Raw genomic sequence first — 22,500 nt, forward strand, 5'->3', positions numbered from 1 at the left:
CAGACACTGGAAGACGCTTCTGAGGGACAGAGTGAGAACTTGGCATAGGCACTTCTTGCGTTTTTTTGATTGGGACTGAAAAAAATGCCCCGAAACGTAAAATAACTTTATTAACCGGTTCCCATGTTTTTAAATAATGGTTCTGTTCCAGAACAGTACAGATCACTTTCGTTCCGGGTTCTGTTTCTGTTCCTTATTTTCCAGTTTTCTGTTCTGTTCCCTGAACCAGTTCCAACCCCAGCTATGTTGTACTTTATATTCTAACCTGTGTGTGTGTGTGTGTGTGTGTGTGTGTGTGTGTGTGTGTGTGTGTGTGTGTGTGTGTGTGTGTGTGTGTGTGTGTGTGTGTTGTGTGTTGTGTGTTGTGGGTGTGTGTGTGTGTGTGTGTGTGTGTGTGTGTGTTCAGGGTAAATCAGAGAGAAACTACCACATATTCTATGAGATGCTGTCTGGTCTGGAGCCTCACCAAAAACGCTCTCTTTACCTGCAAGAGGCGGAGACATACTTTTACCTCAACCAGGTACCACACACACACACACACACACACACACACACACACACACACACAGAATATGTCGATCCGTCCTCCAATAATGTCTTTAAAGTTGCAACATTCAGAAATCACACCTCCATTTCCTGGTTGATAAAATAGTTTGTCCAATTTCGGTTTATGTGACAAAATGAGCAGTCTAGTGTTTGGTCATCTAAACCGCTGTGAAATATATTTTCCATAATCAAAAAATATTGTTGTTTTAGATGTTAACCGAATGTAAAAGACGCAAAAAAAATATGTTAAGACCGGGAAGCATAGATATTGCGCACATAGAACAGATTATACCACATTTTAGACTGGCTTTCAATGAGAATGACAGATCTATAACACATAGAACAGATCTACATCTTCTTAGACTGGATTTCAATGAGAATGACAGATCTATAACACATAGAACAGATCTACCTCTCCTTAGACTGGCTTTCAATGAGAATGACATATCTATAACACACATTTCTATGTGAATTTGGTCGGGTCAACAGAATGGTGTGGGTCGTACCCCAACAACAGAATGGTGTGGGTGTATCCCAACAACAGATTGGTGTGGGCGTATCCCAACAACAGATTGGTGTGGGCGTACCTCAACAACAGAATGGTGTGGGTCGTACCCCAACAACAGAATGGTGTGGGTCGTACCCCAACAACAGAATGGTGTGGGTCGTATCCCAACAACAGAATGGTATGGGTCGTACACCAACCACAGAATGGTGGGTCGTACACCAACCACAGAATGGTGTGTCGTACCCCAACAACAGAATGATGTGGGTCGTATCCCAACAACAGAATGGTGTGGGTCGCATCCCAACAACAGAATGGTGTGTGTCGTACCCCAACAACAGAATGGTGTGGGTCGTACCCCAACAACAGAATGGTGTGGGCGTACCCCAACCACAGAATGGTGTGTGTCGTATCCCAACCACAGAATGGTGTGGGTCGTACCCCAACAACAGAATGGTGTGGGTCGTACCCCAACCACAGAATGGTGTGGGCGTATCCCAACAACAGAATGATGTGGGGCGTATCCCAACAACAGAATGGTGTGGGTCGTACCCCAACAACAGAATGGTGTGGGTCGTACCCCAACAACAGAATGGTGTGGGTCATACCCCCAACAACATAATGGTGTGGGCCATACCCCCAACAACAGAATGGTGTGGGTCGTACCCCAACAACAGAATGGTGTGGGTCGTACCCCAACAACAGAATGGTGTGGGTCGTACCCCAACAACAGAATGATGTGGGTCGTACCACAACAATAGAATGGTCTGGGTCGTATCCCAACAACATAATGGTGTGGGTTGTACCCAACAACAGAATGGTGTGGGTCGTATCCCAACAACAGAATGGTGTGGGTCGTATCCCAACAACAGAATGGTGTGGTTGAGTGGCCTTTCTACTTTTCCTTCCACGTATATTGTTTTCAAAATACCCCTCCATATACCTCACAAAATATCCCTCAAGAGAGGCATGATAGATCACGTCAAACTGTGTAGAATTGCAGGAAATGCATCTAAACAATTTTTTTTTTAAGGATCCAGGGGAGAACAACCCGGACCCTCCGTCTAATTTTCATTCCCCCCAATATTTACACCAGAATTTCTCCCTTGGTGTGTCCCACTGTACCAGGGTGGTGACTGTGCGATAGAGGGGAAGGATGACGGAGCAGATTTCCGTCGTGTGCAGAGTGCCATGGACATCCTGTGTTTCAGTCCTGATGAGCAGAACGGCATCTGTAGACTACTGTCCTCCGTACTACACCTAGGGAACGTTTACTTCCAGCCATACCAGGTACTATAACCTCTAACCTCTAACCCCTAACCACGAACCCATCTGTAGACTAATGTCCTCCGTACTACACCTGGGGAATGTTTACTTCCAGCCATACCAGGTACTATAACCTCTAACCCCTAACCTCTAACCCCTAACCCATCTGTAGACTACTGTCCTCCGTACTACACCTAGGGAATGTTTACTTTCAGCCATACCATGTACTATAACCTCTAACTCCTAACCTCTAACCCCTAACCTCTAACCCCTAACCCCTAACCCATAACCCCTAACCTCTAACCTCTAATCTCTAACCCCTAACATCTAACCCCTAACCTCTAACCCCTAACCTCTACCTCTAACCCCTAACCTCTAACCTCTAACCCCTAACCTCTAACACCGAACCCCTAACCTCTAACCCCTAACCTCTAACCCCTAACCCCTAACCTCTAACTTCTAATCCCTAACCTCTAACCTCTAACCCCTAACCTCTAACCCCTAACCTCCAACCTCTAATCTCTAACCCCTAACCTCTAACCCCTAACCTCTAACCCCTAACCTCTAACCTCTAACCCCTAACCTCTAACCTCTAACCCCTAACCTCTAACTTCTAAGCCCTAACCCACAATGTGTTTTAATGCTGCAGTATAATATACAGTATATAGTGTATTTAATGTATATAACAGTGTGTTTTACCACTGCAGTATAATATACAGTATATAGTGTATTTAATGTATATAACAGTGTGTTTTACCACTGCAGTATAATATACGGTAAATAGTGTATTATATGTATATAACAGTGTGTTTTTATATGGCACTATAATATACAGTATATAGTGTATTTAATGTATATAACAGTGTGTTTTACCACTGCAGTATAATATACAGTATATAGTGTATTTAATGTATATAACAGTGTGTTTTAACACTGCAGTATAATATACAGTATATAGTGTATTTAATGTATATAACCGTGTGTTTTTATATGGCACTATAATATACAGTATATAGTGTATTTAATGTATATAACAGTGTGTTTTACCACTGCAGTATAATATACAGTATATAGTGTATTTAATGTATGTAACAGTGTGTTTTTATATGGCACTATAATATACAGTATATAGTGTATTTAATGTATAGAACAGTGTGTTTTATATGGCACTATAATATACAGTATATAGTGTATTTAATGTATATAACAGTGTGTTTTACCACTGCAGTATAATATACAGTATATAGTGTATTTAATGTATATAACAGTGTGTTTTAACACTGCAGTATAATATACAGTATATAGTGTATTTAATGTATAGAACAGTGTGTTTTATATGGCACTATAATATACAGTATATAGTGTATTTAATGTATATAACAGTGTGTTTTAACACTGCAGTATAATATACAGTATATAGTGTATTTAATGTATATAACAGTGTGTTTTAACACTGCAGTATAATATACAGTACATAGTGTATTTAATGTATATAACAGTGTGTTTTATATGACACTATAATATACAGTATATAGTGTATTTAATGTATATAACAGTGTGTTTTAACACTACAGTATAATATACAGTATATAGTGTATTTAATGTATATAACAGTGTGTTTTAACACTGCAGTATAATATACAGTATATAGTGTATTTAATGTATAGAACAGTGTGCTTTAACACTGCAGTATAATATACAGTATATAGTGTATTTAATGTATATAACAGTGTGTTTTAACACTGCAGTATAATATACAGTATATAGTGTATTTAATGTATATAACAGTGTGTGTTATATGGCACTATAATATACAGTATATAGTGTATTTAATGTATATAACAGTGTGTGTTATATGGCACTATAATATACAGTATATAGTGTATTTAATGTATATAACAGTGTGTTTTATATGGCACTATAATATACAGTATATAGTGTATTTAATGTATATAACAGTGTGTTTTAACACTGCAGTATAATATACAGTATATAGTGTATTTAATGTATATAACAGTGTGTGTTATATGGCACTATAATATACAGTATATAGTGTATTTAATGTATATAACAGTGTGTTTTATATGGCACTATAATATACAGTATATAGTGTATTTAATGTATATAACAGTGTGTTTTTATACAGCAGTATAATATACAGTATATAGTGTATTATATGTATATAACAGTGTGTTTTTATACGACAGTATAATATATATGGGATATCATGTATTCGACTGTGTTCCTGTAAAACAGGCTGCTAACCCTATAACCCTATAACCCTAACGCTGACCCTGACCCTATAACCCTAACGCTGACCCTGACCCTATAACCCTATAACCCTATAACCCTAACCCTATAACCCTAACCCTATAACCCTAACCCTATAACCCTAACCCTATAACCCTATAACCCTAACTCTATAACCCTATAACCCTATAACCCTATAACCCTATAACCCTAACCCTATAACCCTAACCCTATAACCCTAACCCTATAACCCTATAACTCTAACGCTGACCCTGACCCTATAACCCTAACGCTGACCCTGACCCTATAACCCTAACCCTATAACCCTAACCCTATAACCCTAACCCTATAACCCTAACACTATAACCCTAACCCTGACCCTATAACCCTATAACCCTATAACCCTAACCCTATAACCCTATAACCCTATAACCCTATAACCCTAACCCTATAACCCTAACCCTATAACCCTAACCCTATAACATTAACCCTATAACCCTAACCCTATAACCCTAACCCTATAACCCTAACCCTATCCCTGTTGTAATACAGGCTGAAGGCCAGGTGGTGGCGACGGTGGTCAGTGATCAGGAGATCAGAGTGGTAGCTGAGCTGCTAACCCTATTACCCTAACCCAATAACCCTGACCCTAACCCTATAACCCTGACACTAACCCAATAACCCTGACCCTAACCCTATAACCCTAACCCAATAACCCTGACCCTAACCCTATAACCCTGACCCTAACCCAATAACCCTGACCCTAACCCAATAACCCTAAGCCTAACCCTATAACCCTGTCCCTAACCCTAACCCTAACCCTAACACTATAACCCTAACCCTGTTGTAATACAGGCTGAAGGCCAGGAGGTCGCGACGGTGGTCAGTGATCAGGAGATCAGAGTGGTAGCTGAGCTACTCCAGATCTCTCCTGAGGGACTCAAGAAGGCCATCACACACAAAGTCACGGTCAGAACTACACTACTACATTACATCTACTGTATCACACACAAAGTCACGGTCAGAACTACACTACTACATTACATCTACTGTATCACACACAAAGTCACGGTCAGAACTACACTACTACATTACCTCTACTATATCACACACAAAGTCACGGTCAGAACTACACTACTACATTACATCTACTCTATCGCACACAAAGTCATGGTCAGAACTACACTACTACATTACCTTAGGGTCAGAACTACACTACCACATTACATCTACTGTATCACACACAAAGTCATGGTCAGAACTACACTACCACATTTCCTCTACTATATTACACACAAAGTCATGGTCAGAACTACACTACCACATTACCTTAGGGTCAGAACTACACTACCACATTACATCTACTGTATCACACACAAAGTCATGGTCAGAACTACAATACTACATTACCTCTACTATATCACACACACTACCACATTATCTACTACTAATATATTACCTCTACTACATCATGGTTACTACATCTACTATTAATACATGACCTCTACTACATCACGGTTGCTACATCTACTCCTGCTACATTACCTCTACTATATCACACACAGTCACAGTAAGAACTACAATACTACTAATACACTACCTCTACTACATCACAGTTACTACATCTACTACATTACCTCTACAACATCACAGTTACTACATCTACTACTAATACATTACCTCTACTACAGCATGGTTACATCTACTGCATTACCTCTACTACATCATGGTTACTACATCTACTACATTACCTCTACTACATAACAGTTACTGCATCTAATAATAATACCTTACCTCAACTACATCACAGTTACTACATCTAATACATTACCTCTACTACATTATAGTTGCAACATCTACTACTAACACATTACCTCTACTACATCATGTTTACTACATATACTTTTAATACATTACCTCTACTACACCATGGTTACTACATCTTCTACATTACCTCTACTACATCATGGTTACTGCATCTACTACATTACCTCTACTACATCACAGTTACCACATCTGCTACTACTACATTACCTCTACTACATTATGGTTGCTACATCAACTACTACTACATTACCTCTACTACATCACAGTTACTACATCTATTACATTACCTCTACTACATTATAGTTGCAACATCTACTACTAACACATTACCTCTACTACATCATGTTTACTACATATACTTTTAATACATTACCTCTACTACATCATGGTTACTACATCTACTACATTACCTCTACTACATCATGGTTACTACCTATACTACATTACCTCTACTACATCATGGTTGCTACATCTACTACATTACCTCTACTACATCACAGTTACCACATATGCTACTACTACATTACCTCTACTACATCATGGTTGCTACATCAACTACTACTACATTACCTCTACTACATCACAGTTACTACATCTAATACATTACCTCTACTACATTATAGTTGCAACATCTACTACTAACACATTACATCTACTACATCACAGTTACTACATCACAGTTACTACATCTACTACATTACCTCTATTACATCATGGTTACTACATCTACTACATTACCTCTACTACATCACAGTTACTACATGTACTACATTACCTCTACTACATCACAGTTACTACATCTACTACATTACCTCTACTACATCACAGTTACTACATCTAATACATTACCTCTACTACATTATAGTTGCAACATCTACTACTAACACATTACATCTACTACATCACAGTTACTACATCTACTACATTACCTCTATTACATCATGGTTACTACATCTACTACCTTACCTCTACTACATCACAGTTACTACATCTAATACATTACCTCTACTACATTATAGTTGCAATATCTACTACTAACACATTACATCTACTACATCACAGTTACTACATATACTACATTACCTCTACTACATCACAATTACTACATCTACTACATTACCTCTACTACATCACAGTTACTACACCTACTACATTACCTCTACTATATCACAATTACTACATCTACTACATTACCTCTACTACATCACAGTTACTACATCTACTACATTACATCTGCTACATCACGGTCACTTCCTCTTCTCATCGTCTGTCTGTCTGTCTGTCTGTGTCTCTGTCTCTGTGTGACCTTTGACTCTACAGGATACAGTCCGGGAGAAGATCTACACTCCCCTGACAGTGGAGAGTGCCGTGGATGCCAGGTGTGTGCTTCTGTCTGTCTGTGTATTTGTGTGTTTGTATTGTTCTAACCTCCGGCGTCTTCTATTGGACCTGTACTACAGCGTGTCTGTTTCCATAGAGACGCTGTTGCTAAGATCCTGTACTCGCTGCTGTTTCATTGGCTGACCGAGAAGATAAATGGGCGGGTCTATCCTCGCAACGAGGCTCTGTCCATCTCTATACTGGACATATACGGCTTCGAGGTTGCTTCTCACACACACACAGTCTGTTTCCAGTTTCCATCAGTTTCTACTTTAGCCAACTTTACCAAGCTTTACTTTTCCCCCCTCTCTCTCTCTCTCTCTCTCTCTCTGTGTATACTCTCTCTCTCTCTCTCTCTCTCTCTCTCTCTCTCTCTCTCTCTGTGTATCCTCTCTCTCTCTCTCTCTCTCTGTATCCCCCCTCTCTCTCTCTCTCTCTCTCTCTGGGTATCCTCTCTCTCTCTCTCTCTCTCTCTCTCTCACCCTCTCTCTCTCTCTCTCTCTCTCTGTGTATCCTCTCTCTCTCTCTCTCTCTCTGTGTATCCTCTCTCTCTCTCTCTCTCTCTCTCTCTCTCTCTGTGTATCCCCTCTCTCTCTCTTTCTCTCTCTGTATCCCCCCCCCCTCTCTCTCTCTCTCTCTCTCTCTGTATCCCCTCTCTCACTCTCTTTCTCTCTCTGTATCCCCCCCCCCTCTCTCTCTCTCTCTCTGTATCCCTACCCCCCTCTCTCTCTCTCTCTGTATCCCCCCCCTCTCTCTCTCTCTCTCTCTCTCTCTGTATCCCCCTCTCTCTCTCTCTCTCTCTCTCTGTGTATCCTCTCTCTCTCTCTCTCTCTCTCTCTGTGTGTATCCCCTCTCTCTCTCTCTCTCTCTCTCTCTCTCTCTCTCTCTCTCTCTCTCTCTCTCTCTCTCTCTCTCTGTGTATCCCCTCTATCTCTCTCTCTCTCTCTGTATCCCCTCTCTCTCTCTCTCTCTCTCTCTCTCTCTCTCTCCCTCTCTCTCTCTCTCTCTCTCTCTCTCTCTCCATAGGATCTGTTATTCAACAGTTTTGAGCAGCTGTGTATCAACTATGCCAACGAGACACTGCAGTTCTACTTCAACAAGATCATCTTCAGGGAGGAGCAGGTCAGTCAGTCAGTGCAACTGGCAACACACTGAGCCACACACTGAGCTACACCCTCCAAACAAACACATGGGCCTGGACACAAAATGGCGCCTGTGTTCTGAGCCAGTGTGGCTGTTGTTTCCATTGTTTGAGTAAGTATGGAGGTTGTTTCTGACTGCAACTGGCAACACACTGAGCCACAGCCTCCATTAAAAACACATGAGCCTGGACACAAAATGGCACCTGTCTTCTACTGCCATACGACTGCTGAACAAATAATCAAATATTGACATTTACATTGACACCCCCTCCCCCAAATTACTGTGACCTACCTGTTTCCCTGAACATTGACTCTGTACTGCTACCCCCCCTTTATATAGCCTCGGTATTGTTATTTTATTGTGTTACTTTTTATTTAAAAAGTATTTTTTTAATTTAAATCTTTAGTTTCTTTAGTAAATATTTTCTTAACTCTATTTCTTAAAACTGCATCGTTGGTTAAGGGTTTTGTAAATAAGCCATTTCACGGTGCAACTGGCATGACTCCAGGCACATATGAAGCCATGCCCTCCATTATAACCTACGGGCCTTGACCCAAAATGGCGTCCGTGTTCTGAGCCGGTATATCTGCTGTTTCCTGCAGGAGGAGTACATCCGGGAGCAGATCAGCTGGCAAGAGCATCCCTTCAGCGACAACCAGGCCGTCATCAACCTCATCGCCGCTAAGCCTCATGGGATACTGAGAATCCTGGATGACCAGTGCGGCTTCCCCCAGGTAGCCACGTCACTTCCTGTGTGTTACCTAGGTTGAACATAAACAAAGGTAAAGAAAATAGAATTCTAATATCCCAGAAGTCTTTGCTTAAATGAAGGAAGAATTTTAAATAACGTGGACCAACTACGCGAGTTAGAGACAGCCCTAGTCCCGTAACTCTGTGACTCCGGAGTGTAACTTCCTGTTCCTGTTGTCCTGTTGACAAGGCGACAGACCACACCTTCCTCCAGAAGTGTAACTATCACCACGGGAACAGCGATCTGTATGCCCGGCCAAAGATGCCCCTCCCAGAGTTCACACTGAAACACTACGCTGGGAAAGTCACATACCAAGTAAAAAAACACACACACACACACACACACACACACACACACACACACACACACACACACACACACACACACACACACACACACACACACACACACACACACACACAGACACACACAGACACACACACACACACACCTGAAGTAATAATATAATCCATTCTATTCTCCCCCTGTTGATGTCCTCTTAACATTATCTACCATCCCCCTGTTGATGTCCTCCTAACATTATCTCCCCTCCCCCTGTTGATGTCCTCCTAACATTATCTCCCCTCCCCCTGTTGATGTCCTCCTAACATTATCTACCATCCCCCTGTTGATGTCCTCCTAACATTATCTCCCCTCCCCCTGTTGATGTCCTCCTAACATTATCTCCCCTCCCCCTGTTGATGTCCTCCTAACATTATCTCCCCTCCCCCTGTTGATGTTCTCCTAACATTATCTCCCCTCCCCCTGTTGATGTCCTCCTAACATTATCTCCCCTCCCCCTGTTGATGTCCTCCTAACATTATCTCCCCTCCCCCTGTTCTAGGTGCATAAGTTCCTCCATAAGAACTTTGACCTGGTGCGTCAGGACGTTCTGGAGCTGTTCAGTAGGAGTAAGAACCGCATGGTGTCCAACCTATTCCTCCAACACAGTGAGGGGCTCGCGTCTCAGCAGCGTTCTGCCGCCAGGAGGGGCTCCACCGCCCGCCGCCTCGCCGGCAACACCGTCAGCGCCAAGTTCCAGAGCAGTCTGCAGGACCTGGTGGAGAAGATGGAGAGGTCAGGGTTCTAGGGGGTCCTGGGTTATATACTGCCTACCCACTCGGCACGGACAATTCAATGTCTATTCCACGTTGAAATGACGTGGAAACAACGTTGATTCAACCAGTGTGTGCCCAATTGGTGCTCTAGAATTTTGAAGACTAGATCCTGTCCAGCATTCTATGGTTCTAATTCTAGGGTTCTGGGCTTCCGAGTTCTGGGGTTCTAGAGTTCTGAGTACAGCATTCTAGGGTTCTACGATCCTCATGCTAAGGTTAAAGGTTTTACATTCTAAGTGTGTCTCTACAGATGTAACCCGTACTTTGTACGTTGCATCAAGCCAAACCAGCACAAGGAGCCGGGCCAGTTTGAGACGGAGCTGGTGATGACTCAGCTACGTTACTCTGGTATCCTGGAGACCATACGAATCAGGAAGGAGGGATACCCAATCAGAATACCCTTCTACCAATTCCTCAACAGGTGGGTCACATGACAGGAAGTCACAGCCTTTAGTGGCATCACTCACTTACTTGCTTTTGGTGGCCCAGACTAATAATATGCCATAGCTCTCTGTTGTTCAGGGCAGCTCGTCCTCTGAGACCAGTGTTGTCCATTAATCACTTATTTAGTCTTCCAAGAATGTGATACTTCCTCTGGTCTGAGATCAGTGTTGTCCATGAATCACTTCTTTAGTCTTCCAAGAGGTGATACTTCCTCTGGTCTGAGACCAGTGTTGTCCATGAATCACTTCTTTAGTCTTCCAAGAGGTGGTACTTCCTCTGGTCTGAGATCAGTGTTGTCCATGAATCTCTCCTGTGGTCTCCTAGGAGGTGGTACTTCCTCTGGTCTGATATCAGTGTTGTCCATGAATCACTTCTTTAGTCTTCCAATAGGTGGTACTTCCTCTGGTCTGAGATCAGTGTTGTCCATGAATCTCTCCTGTGGTCTCCTAGGAGGTGGTACTTCCTCTGGTCTGAGATCAGTGTTGTCCATTAATCTCTCTTGTGGTCTCCTAGGAGGTGGTACTTCCCCTGGTCTGAGACCAGTGTTGTCCATGAATCTCTCCTGTGGTCTCCTAGGAGGTGGTACTCCCCCTGGTCTGAGACCAGTGTTGTCCATGAATCTCTCCTGTGGTCTCCTAGGAGGTGGTTCTTCCTCTGGTCTGAGACCAGTGTTGTCCATTAATCTCTCCTGTGGTCTCCTAGGAGGCGGTACTTCCCCTGGTCTGAGACCAGTGTTGTCCAGGATATCTTCAAGAGACCAGGAACGGTGTTGCTGTACTACAGATAAAGTGTGTGTGTGCTCCTCAGGTACAAGGCGTTACTGTGTCTGAAGGAGGTACCTCCAGCGGACGGGGAGACCTGTGTTGAGATGATCCATAAACTCTGTCCTGTTAAACCTGGAACATACCAAGTAGGAGTTACCAAGGTGAGGAGTGGGGTTGGCTGTGTTGAGATGATCCATAAACTCTGTACTGTTCAACATGGAACAAGCCAAGTAGAAGTTACCAAGATGAGGAGGAGGGGGGGGGGGGGGTGGCTGTGTTGAGATGATCTGTCCTGTTAAATCTGGAACATACCAAGTAGGAGTTACCAAGGTGAGGAGGGGGGTTGGCTGTGTTGAGATGATCCATAAACTCTGTCCTGTTAAACCTGGAACATACCAAGTAGGATTACCAAGGTGAGGAGGAGGGGGGGGGGGGGGCTGTGTTGAGATGATCTATAAACTCTGTCCTGTTCAACATGGAACATACCAAGTAGGAGTTACCATGGTGAGGAGGGGGGGTGTTGAGATGATCTGTCCTTTTAAATCTGGAACATACCAAGTAGGAGTTACCAAGGTGAGGAGGCTGTGTTGAGATGATCTATGAACTCTGTCCTGTTAAACCTGGAACATACCAAGTAGGAGTTACCAAGGTGGGGGGGGGGCTGTGTTGAGATGATCTGTCCTGTTAAATCTGGAACATACCAAGCAGGAGTTACCAAGGTGAGGAGGGGTGGGGGGGGCTGTGTTGAGATGATCTATAAACTCTGTCCTGTTCAACATGGAACATACCAAGTAGGAGTTACCAAGGTGAGGAGGGGGGGTGTTGAGATGATCTGTCCTTTTAAATCTGGAACATACCAAGTAGGAGTTACCAAGGTGAGGAGGCTGTGTTGAGATGATCTATGAACTCTGTCCTGTTAAACCTGGAACATACCAAGTAGGAGTTACCAAGTTGAGGAGGGGTGGGGGCTGTGTTAAGATTATCTGTCCTTTTAAATCTGGAACATACCAAGTAGGAGTTACCAAGGTGAGCTGCCAAAAGAGAAGAAGAGGACTGGCCACCCCTCAGAGCCTGTTTCCTTTATAGGGTTCTCCCTGGTTCTTCCTAGGAGCTTCCTAGGTTCTTCCTGGTTCTTCCAAGGTTCTTCATGGTTCTTCCTAGGTTATTTCTGTTTTTTCCTAGATTCTTTCTGGTTCTTCCTGTTTTTTCCTAGGTTCTTCCTAGATTCTTCCTGTTTGTTCCTAGGTTCTTCCAAGGTTCTTCCTGGTTCTTCCTAGCTTCTTTCTGGTTCTTCCTAGGTTCTTCCTGGTTCTTCCTAGGTTCTATATGGTTCTTCCTAGAATCTTCCTGGTTCTTCCGAGGTTCTTCCTGGTTCTTCCTAGGTTCTTCCTGGTTCTTCCTAGCTTCTTCCTGGTTCTTCCTTGGTTCTTCCTGGTTCTTCCTAGGTTCTTCCTGGTTCTTCCTAGGTTCGTCCTGGTTCTTCCTATCCACTGTGGCTCGGTATTGCTTGCTTTGTGTGGTTTTAGGTTGGGTAACTGTAAACGGCTAATGAAAAAAAAGGGGCTTCATAAGATACATTGCATATGATTAATTTGAAGATGAGGGGCTGGGGTATCGCAGGCTGGTCTACAAAGATAAAAACAAATCACAATCCTCCAACCCCTATCCATGCGTGGAACGGATGTGGGTGTGGTCTACATAAAGGTGCTAATTAAAAAAAAACAAAAGCTCTGACGAAGGCCGTGAGGCCGATACGCAAAGCTTATTAAAGATCAGTGATTACGGTTTCCTTTTTCATTCATCTTTTTTTCATTCCTCTTGTTCAACTGTTGCGATGCACCTGCAAAAAAAAGTTTGCTCTGATGTGCGAGTGCCTTGTGAATGTTGGTCAACAAAGATACAAATCACAATCGTTGGATGGACAATTATGGTCAATATAATAGTTGATGTGTAGGGCTGTGGCGGTCATGACATTTTGTCAGCTGGTGATTGGTCATTGGAACTTCTACATTTTAAAAAGTCTAATAGATCCATGTAATACAGCCTTCACAATCACACTGAATACATTGATTTTAGGTCCAAAGAGACATGATAATGAAGGAAATGTAGTCTATTTCAGAAGAACAGCATCTTAGGCCCTGATCTGGCTATCAAATCAAATCAAATGTATTTATATAGCCCTTCTTACATCAGCTGATATCTCAAAGTGCTGTACAGAAACACATCCTAAAACCCCAAACAGCAAGCAATGCAGGTGTAGAAGCACGGTGGCTAGGAAAAACTCCCTAGAAAGGACAGAACCTAGGAAGAAACCTAGAGAGGAACCAGGCTATGAGGGGTGGCCAGTCCTCTTCTGGCTGTGCCGGGTGGAGATTATAAACCTAGAGAGGAACCAGGCTATGAGGGGTGGCCAGTCCTCTTCTGGCTGTGCCGGGTGGAGATTATAAACCTAGAGAGGAACCAGGCTATGAGGGGTGGCCAGTCCTCTTCTGGCTGTGCCGGGTGGAGATTATAAACCTAGAGAAGAACCAGGCTATGAGGGGTGGCCAGTCCTCTTCTGGCTGTGCCGGGTGGAGATTATAAACCGTGAGAGGAACCAGGCTATGAGGGGTGGCCAGTCCTCTTCTGGCTGTGCCGGGTGGAGATTATAACAGAACAAGACCAAGATGTTCAAATGTTCATAGATGACCAGCAGGGTCAAATGCTATGCCATATGGCTGTGGGCTAGACTAGTTCATTTAGCAGACAAGATTTGCTTAGAATTCCTTGGAATTATTTGATATTTTTGTTTTCTAGTATGAAGATTAGAATTGAACATAGCTGAATTAAAATAGACAGGAAGTTTTCTCCAAACGATTTGAGGAAGTGCGAACATGTGGCTACTCTGTGTTGAACGGTTAACAAAGACATAGGTCCTCCTGTATACAGACATATGTCCTCATGTATTCAGACATATGTCCTCCTGTATTCAGACATACAGTGCCTTGCGAAAGTATTCGGCCCCCTTGAACTTTGCGACCTTTTGCCACATTTCAGGCTTCAAACATAAAGATATAAAACTGTATTTTTTTGTGAAGAATCAACAACAAGTGGGACACAATCATGAAGTGGAACGACATTTATTGGATATTTCAAACTTTTTGAACAAATCAAAAACTGAAAAATTGGGCGTGCAAAATTATTCAGCCCCCTTAAGTTAATACTTTGTAGCGCCACCTTTTGCTGCGATTACAGCTGTAAGTCGCTTGGGGTATGTCTCTATCAGTTTTGCACATTGAGAGACTGAATTTTTTTCCCATTCCTCCTTGCAAAACAGCTCGAGCTCAGTGAGGTTGGATGGAGAGCATTTGTGAACAGCAGTTTTCAGTTCTTTCCACAGATTCTCGATTGGATTCAGGTCTGGACTTTGACTTGGCCATTCTAACACCTGGATATGTTTATTTTTGAACCATTCCATTGTAGATTTTGCTTTATGTTTTGGATCATTGTCTTGTTGGAAGACAAATCTCCGTCCCAGTCTCAGGTCTTTTGCAGACTCCATCAGGGTTTCTACCAGAATGGTCCTGTATTTGGCTCCATCCATCTTCCCATCAATTTTAACCATCTTCCCTGTCCCTGCTGAAGAAAAGCAGGCCCAAACCATGATGCTGCCACCACCATGTTTGACAGTGGGGATGGTGTGTTCAGCTGTGTTGCTTTTACGCCAAACATAACGTTTTGCATTGTTGCCAAAAAGTTCAATTTTGGTTTCATCTGACCAGAGCACCTTCTTCCACATGTTTGGTGTGTCTCCCAGGTGGCTTGTGGCAAACTTTAAACAACACTTTTTATGGATATCTTTAAGAAATGGCTTTCTTCTTGCCACTCTTCCATAAAGGCCAGATTTGTGCAATATACGACTGATTGTTGTCCTATGGACAGAGTCTCCCACCTCAGCTGTAGATCTCTGCAGTTCATCCAGAGTGATCATGGGCCTCTTGGCTGCATCTCTGATCAGTCTTCTCCTTGTATGAGCTGAAAGTTTAGAGGGACGGCCAGGTCTTGGTAGATTTGCAGTGGTCTGATACTCCTTCCATTTCAATATTATCGCTTGCACAGTGCTCCTTGGGATGTTTAAAGCTTGGGAAATATTTTTGTATCCAAATCCGGCTTTAAACTTCTTCACAACAGTATCTCGGACCTGCCTGGTGTGTTCCTTGTTCTTCATGATGCTCTCTGTGCTTTTAACGGACCTCTGAGACTATCACAGTGCATGTGCATTTATACGGAGACTTGATTACACACAGGTGGATTGTATTTATCATCATTAGTCATTTAGGTCAACATTGGATCATTCAGAGATCCTCACAGAACTTCTGGAGAGAGTTTGCTGCACTGCAAGTAAAGGGGCTGAATAATTTTGCACGCCCAATTTTTCAGTTTTTGATTTGTTAAAAAAGTTTGAAATATCCAATAAATGTCGTTCCACTTCATGATTGTGTCCCACTTGTTGTTGATTCTTCACAAAAAAATACAGTTTTATATCTTTATGTTTGAAGCCTGAAATGTGGCAAAAGGTCGCAAAGTTCAAGGGGGCCGAATACTTTCGCAAGGCACTGTATGTCCTCCTGTATACATACGTATTCAGACATATGTCCTCCTGTATTCAGACATATGTCCTCCTGTATTCAGACATATGTCCTCCTGTATACATACATACGTATTCAGACACATGTCCTCCTGTATACATACATACGTATTCAGACATATGTCCTCCTGTATTCAGACACATGTCCTCCTGTATTCATACATACGTATTCAGACATATGTCCTCCTGTATACATACATACGTATTCAGACATAGGTCCTCCTGTATACATACATACATATTCAGACATATGTCCTCCTGTATTCAGACATATGTCCTCCTGTATTCAGACACACGTCCTCCTGTATACATACATACATATTCAGACATATGTCCTCCTGTATTCAGACACATGTCCTCCTGTATTCATACATACGTATTCAGACATATGTCCTCCTGTATACATACATACGTATTCAGACATAGGTCCTCCTGTATACATACATACGTATTCAGACATTTGTCCTCCTGTATTCAGACACATGTCCTCCTGTATTCATACATACGTATTCAGACATATGTCCTCCTGTATACATACATAGGTCCTCCTGTATACATACATACGTATTCAGACATATGTCCTCCTGTATTCAGACACCTGTCCTCCTGTATTCATACATACGTATTCAGACATGTGTCCTCCTGTATACATACATACGTATTCAGACATAGGTCCTCCTGTATACATACATACGTATTCAGACACATGTCCTCCTGTATACATACATACGTATTCAGACATATGTCCTCCTGTATTCAGACATATGTCCTCCTGTATTTAGACATATGTCCTCCTGTATACATACATACGTATTCAGACACATGTCCTCCTGTATACATACATACGTATTCAGAAATATGTCCTCCTGTATTCAGACACATGTCCTCCTGTATTCATACATACGTATTCAGACATATGCCCTACTGTATACATACATACGTATTCAGACACATGTCCTCCTGTATACATACATACGTATTCAGATATATGTCCTCCTGTATTCAGACATATGTCCTCCTGTATTCAGACATATGTCCTCCTGTATTCAGACATTTGTCCTCCTGTATACATGCATAAGTATTCAGACATATGTCTTCCTGTATTCAGACATATGTCCTCCTGTATACATGCATACGTATTCAGATATATGTCCTCCTGTATTCAGACATATGTCCTCCTGTATTCAGACATATGTCCTCCTGTATTCAGACATTTGTCCTCCTGTATACATGCATAACTATTCAGACATATGTCATCCTGTATTCAGACATATGTCCTCCTGTATTCAGACATATGTCCTCCTGTATACATACGTATTCAGACATATGTCTTCCTGTATAAATACATATTCAGACATATGTCCTCCTGTATTCAGACATATGTCCTCCTGTATTCAGACATATGTCCTCCTGTATACATACGTATTCAGACATATGTCTTCCTGTATACATACATATTCAGACATATGTCCTCCTGTATTCAGACATATGTCCTCCTGTATTCAGACATATGTCCTCCTGTATCCAGACATATGTCCTCCTGTATACATACATACGTATTCAGACACATGTCCTCCTGTATACATACATACGTATTCAGACACATGTCCTCCTGTATACATACATACGTATTCAGACATAGGTCCTCCTGTATACATACATATTCAGACATGTGTCCTCCTGTATACATACATACGTATTCAGACATATGTCCTCCTGTATACAGAGCTTTCGGAAAGTATTCAGACCCCTTCACTTTTTCCACATTTTGCGTCTCACAATTGTCCCAGCGTCGCCCGAGTTTGGCCCGTGTAGTCATTGTAAATAAGAATTTGTTCTTAACTGACTTGCGAAGTTGGAGAGGTAGGGTAATCTAGTGATCCCCATGTGTAGATGTTCCTGAAGGAGGAGCTGTTGGAGAGGAAGGGTAATCTAGTGATCCCCATGTGTAGATGTTCCTGAAGGAGGAGCTGTAGGAGAGGAAGGGTGATCTAGTGTCCCATTGTGTAGATGTTCCTGAAGGAGGAGCTGTTGGAGAGGAAGGGTAATCTAGTGATCCCCATGTGTAGATGTTCCTGAAGGAGGAGCTGTAGGAGAGGAAGGGTGATCTAGTGTCCCATTGTGTAGATGTTCCTGAAGGAGGAGCTGTACCAGCTGTTGGAGAGGAGGGGTGATCTAGTGTCCCCATGTGTAGATGTTCCTGAAGGAGGAGCTGTTGGAGAGGAAGGGTGATCTAGTGTCCCCATGTGTAGATGTTCCTGAAGGAGGAGCTGTAGGAGAGGAAGGGTGATCTAGTGTCCCCATGTGTAGATGTTCCTGAAGGAGGAGCTATACCAGCTGTAGGAGAGGAAGGGTGATCTAGTGTCCACATGTGTAGATGTTCCTGAAGGAGGATCTGTACCAGCTGTTGGAGAGGAAGGGTGATCTAGTGTCCCATTGTGTAGATGTTCCTGAAGGAGGAACTGTACCAGCTGTTGGAGAGGAAGGGTGATCTAGTGTCCCCATGTGTAGATGTTCCTGAAGGAGGAGCTGTAGGAGAGGAAGGGTGATCTAGTGTCCCCATGTGTAGATGTTCCTGAAGGAGGATCTGTACCAACTGATGGAGTGGAAGCGTGATCTGGTGTTCCACGTGGCTGCCGTGACCCTGCAGCGCTACACACGGCTGTACTTCATCAGGAAGAGACGGAACAAGTTCCGAAACACCATGATTCATCTACAGACCTTCTGTAGAGGATACCTGGCAAGGTAACACACACACACACACACACACACACACACACACACACACACACACCACTAAGACACCATGATTCAACTACAGACCTTCTTTACAGTACAACTGGCAAGGTAACACACACACACACACACACACACACACACACACACACACACACACACACACACACACACACACTCACTCACTCACACACTTTTTTCCTTCTGTAAAGTTCTTATGGTTTTGTCCAATCAAACCCTGTCTCTCTCTCTGTAAACAGCCAATCAGAGCATGTCTTTCTGTAAAACAGTTTATCGGAGCTTGTCTCTCTCTAAATAGCCAGTCAGACCCTGTCTCTCTGTAAACAGGAAGAGGTTTGCTCTGAAGAGGAAGTACCTCATCAAGTTCCGTTCCATCGTGTTGCTCTACATCAACCGTCGAAGCTATGTGAAGGTAACACACACACACGGACGGACACACACACACACACACACACACACACACACACACACACACACACACACACACACACACACACACACACACACACACACACACCAGGGTCCGAAACAGAAGGGATTGAGTGATGAGTGTTTAATGTTTGGGTTCCTTTCAGGCGGAGATCGAGCCAATCAGGAGAGCCGAGGAGGAGTTCAGGAGGATAGAGGAGGTAAAGACCTTGTTCCTTTCCTTCTGACTCCACCTCTGATTGGTTAATTAGTATTACCACGTGTCCCGGAATGTGCGTGACAGTCCCGCACTTTGACCCTTTGACCCCATGTCCCGCAATCAAACAATCATGTCCCGGGTTTCATCAACAAATTCAAACATCAGTAAACTGTGGGGAAAAAAGGTGGATTTTTCCCGTATTTCAGTTAGACATTCTAACCAGTCTCTTTCAATCACCTTGCGCTGATGAAAATATATTCTGTGTATCAGGGATGGGCAGCCGCTTTGGGGGGGAGAGGGTTATTTTTGCTAACTCTGTCAGGGTAACTTACTGTTGAGAGTTGTAATAAATAATAAAATACTAGAATAACAGAATACTAGAATAATAAAATACTAGAATAACAGAATAATGGAATACTGGAATAATAAAATACTAGAATAACAGAATACTAGAATAATGGAATAATGGAATAATAGTACACTAAAATATTAGAACATTATAATACTAGAATAATATAATATTAGAATATTAGAATACTAAAATAATATAATAATAAAATACTAGAATAACAGAATACTAGAATAACAGAATACTAGAATAATGGAATACTAGAATAATGGAATAATAAAATACTAGAATACTGGAATACTAGAATAATAAAATACTAGAATAACAGAATACTAGAATAATAAAATACTAGAATAACAGAATACTAGAATAACAGAATACTAGAATAACAGAATACTAGAATAATGGAATAATGGAATAATGGAATAATAGTACACTAGAATATTAGAACATTATGATACTAGAATAATATAATATTAGAATATTATAATACTAAAATAATATAATAATAAAATACTAGAATAATAGAATACTAGAATAACAGAATACTAGAATAATGGAATACTAGAATAATGGAATAATGGAATACTAGAATAATGGAATAATGGAATAATGGAATACTAGAATAATGGAATAATGGAATACTAGAATAATGGAATAATGGAATACTAGAATAATGGAATATTGGAATAATAGTACACTAGAATATTAGAACATTATGATACTAGAATAATATAATATTATAATATTATAATACTAAAATAATATAATAATAAAATACTAGAATAACAGAATACTAGAATAACAGAATACTAGAATAATGGAATAATGGAATAATAGTACACTAGAATATTAGAACATTATGATACTAGAATAATATAATATTAGAATATTAGAATACTAGAATAATATAATAATAAAATACTAGAATACTGGAATACTAGAATAATAAAATACTAGAATAACAGAATACTAGAATAATAGAATACTAGAATAATGGAATAATGGAATAATGGAATACTAGAATAATATAATAACAGAATACTAGAATAATATAATAACAGAATACTAGAATAATGGAATATTGGAATAATAGTACACTAGAATATTAGAACATTATGATACTAGAATAATATAATATTAGAATATTATAATACTAAAATAATATAATAATAAAATACTAGAATACTGGAATACTAGAATAATAAAATACTAGAATAATAAAATACTAGAATACTGGAATACTAGAATAACAGAATACTAGAATAACAGAATACTAGAATAACAGAATACTAGAATAACAGAATACTAGAATAATGGAATTATAGTTATATCGGGTAGCAGGGTATCCTAGTGGTTAGAGCGTTGGACTAGTAACCGGAAGGTTGCAAGGTCAAACCCCCGAGCTGACAAGGTACAAATCTGTCGTTCTGCCCCTGAACAGGCAGTTAGCCCACTGTTCCTAGGCCGTCATAGAAAATAATGTTAAAATATTAGAATGTTAAAATGTTAAAATAATGGAATACTAGAGTATTAGAATAATAGAGTACTAGAATACTAGAATATTATAATACTAGAGTATTAGAATACTAGAATACTAAAAATACTAAGAATTCTAAGATAATATAATACTAGAATAGTAGAATACTATAATACTGGAATAATAGAATATTCTAATAATGGAATAGTAGAATAATATAATATTATAATAATGGAATACTAGAATATTCTAATAATGGAATAGTAGAATAATATAATATTATAATAATGGAATACTAGGATTCTAGAATATTCTAATAATGGAATAGTAGGATTCTAGAATACCAGAATAATAGAATACTATTGTCCCTCATTTGAGTGTTTTAAATGTGGTCACCCTAGCTTTGATCTGAACCTTTGACTGACCCTGACCTCTAACCTCTAACCCCTCTGTGTAGGAGCGGGCCAACAGAGAAGTGGTGAACGTTACAACTCTGCCCATCCCTGCTGAGTTGGGGTTTCTGCTGCAGGCTACCGCAGGTAGGCTATTATCCTGAATAACACTCTAGCTCTGGTCCAGCTCCTCCCATCTCTCTGTCTAGCTCTGGTCCAGATCCTCACACCTCTCTGTGTGTCTAGGTGGCAGGGAGCTCCACTCTGAGTGTC

The 22,500-nt window shown here is 41.2% G+C and overlaps 1 protein-coding gene across 1 annotated transcript in view; it reads left to right on the forward strand.

The window, feature by feature from the left end:
- The window catches only part of LOC139369998 (unconventional myosin-XV-like), a 123,726-nt gene that overhangs the window by 22,234 nt on the left and 78,992 nt on the right, over positions 1 to 22,500 (forward strand). The window contains exons 13-27 of the mRNA XM_071109276.1: positions 407 to 520; positions 2,180 to 2,341; positions 5,423 to 5,536; positions 7,715 to 7,773; positions 7,872 to 7,995; positions 8,801 to 8,896; positions 9,520 to 9,651; positions 9,858 to 9,983; positions 10,513 to 10,745; positions 11,037 to 11,207; positions 12,038 to 12,155; positions 19,191 to 19,366; positions 19,706 to 19,790; positions 19,954 to 20,007; positions 22,293 to 22,374. Coding sequence (XP_070965377.1) covers positions 407 to 520; positions 2,180 to 2,341; positions 5,423 to 5,536; positions 7,715 to 7,773; positions 7,872 to 7,995; positions 8,801 to 8,896; positions 9,520 to 9,651; positions 9,858 to 9,983; positions 10,513 to 10,745; positions 11,037 to 11,207; positions 12,038 to 12,155; positions 19,191 to 19,366; positions 19,706 to 19,790; positions 19,954 to 20,007; positions 22,293 to 22,374 — 1,846 coding nt within the window. The remainder of the gene's footprint in view (positions 1 to 406; positions 521 to 2,179; positions 2,342 to 5,422; positions 5,537 to 7,714; positions 7,774 to 7,871; positions 7,996 to 8,800; positions 8,897 to 9,519; positions 9,652 to 9,857; positions 9,984 to 10,512; positions 10,746 to 11,036; positions 11,208 to 12,037; positions 12,156 to 19,190; positions 19,367 to 19,705; positions 19,791 to 19,953; positions 20,008 to 22,292; positions 22,375 to 22,500) is intronic.

Source organism: Oncorhynchus clarkii, chromosome 17 (genome assembly GCF_045791955.1).
Source record: "Oncorhynchus clarkii lewisi isolate Uvic-CL-2024 chromosome 17, UVic_Ocla_1.0, whole genome shotgun sequence".
Taxonomy (NCBI): domain Eukaryota; kingdom Metazoa; phylum Chordata; class Actinopteri; order Salmoniformes; family Salmonidae; genus Oncorhynchus; species Oncorhynchus clarkii.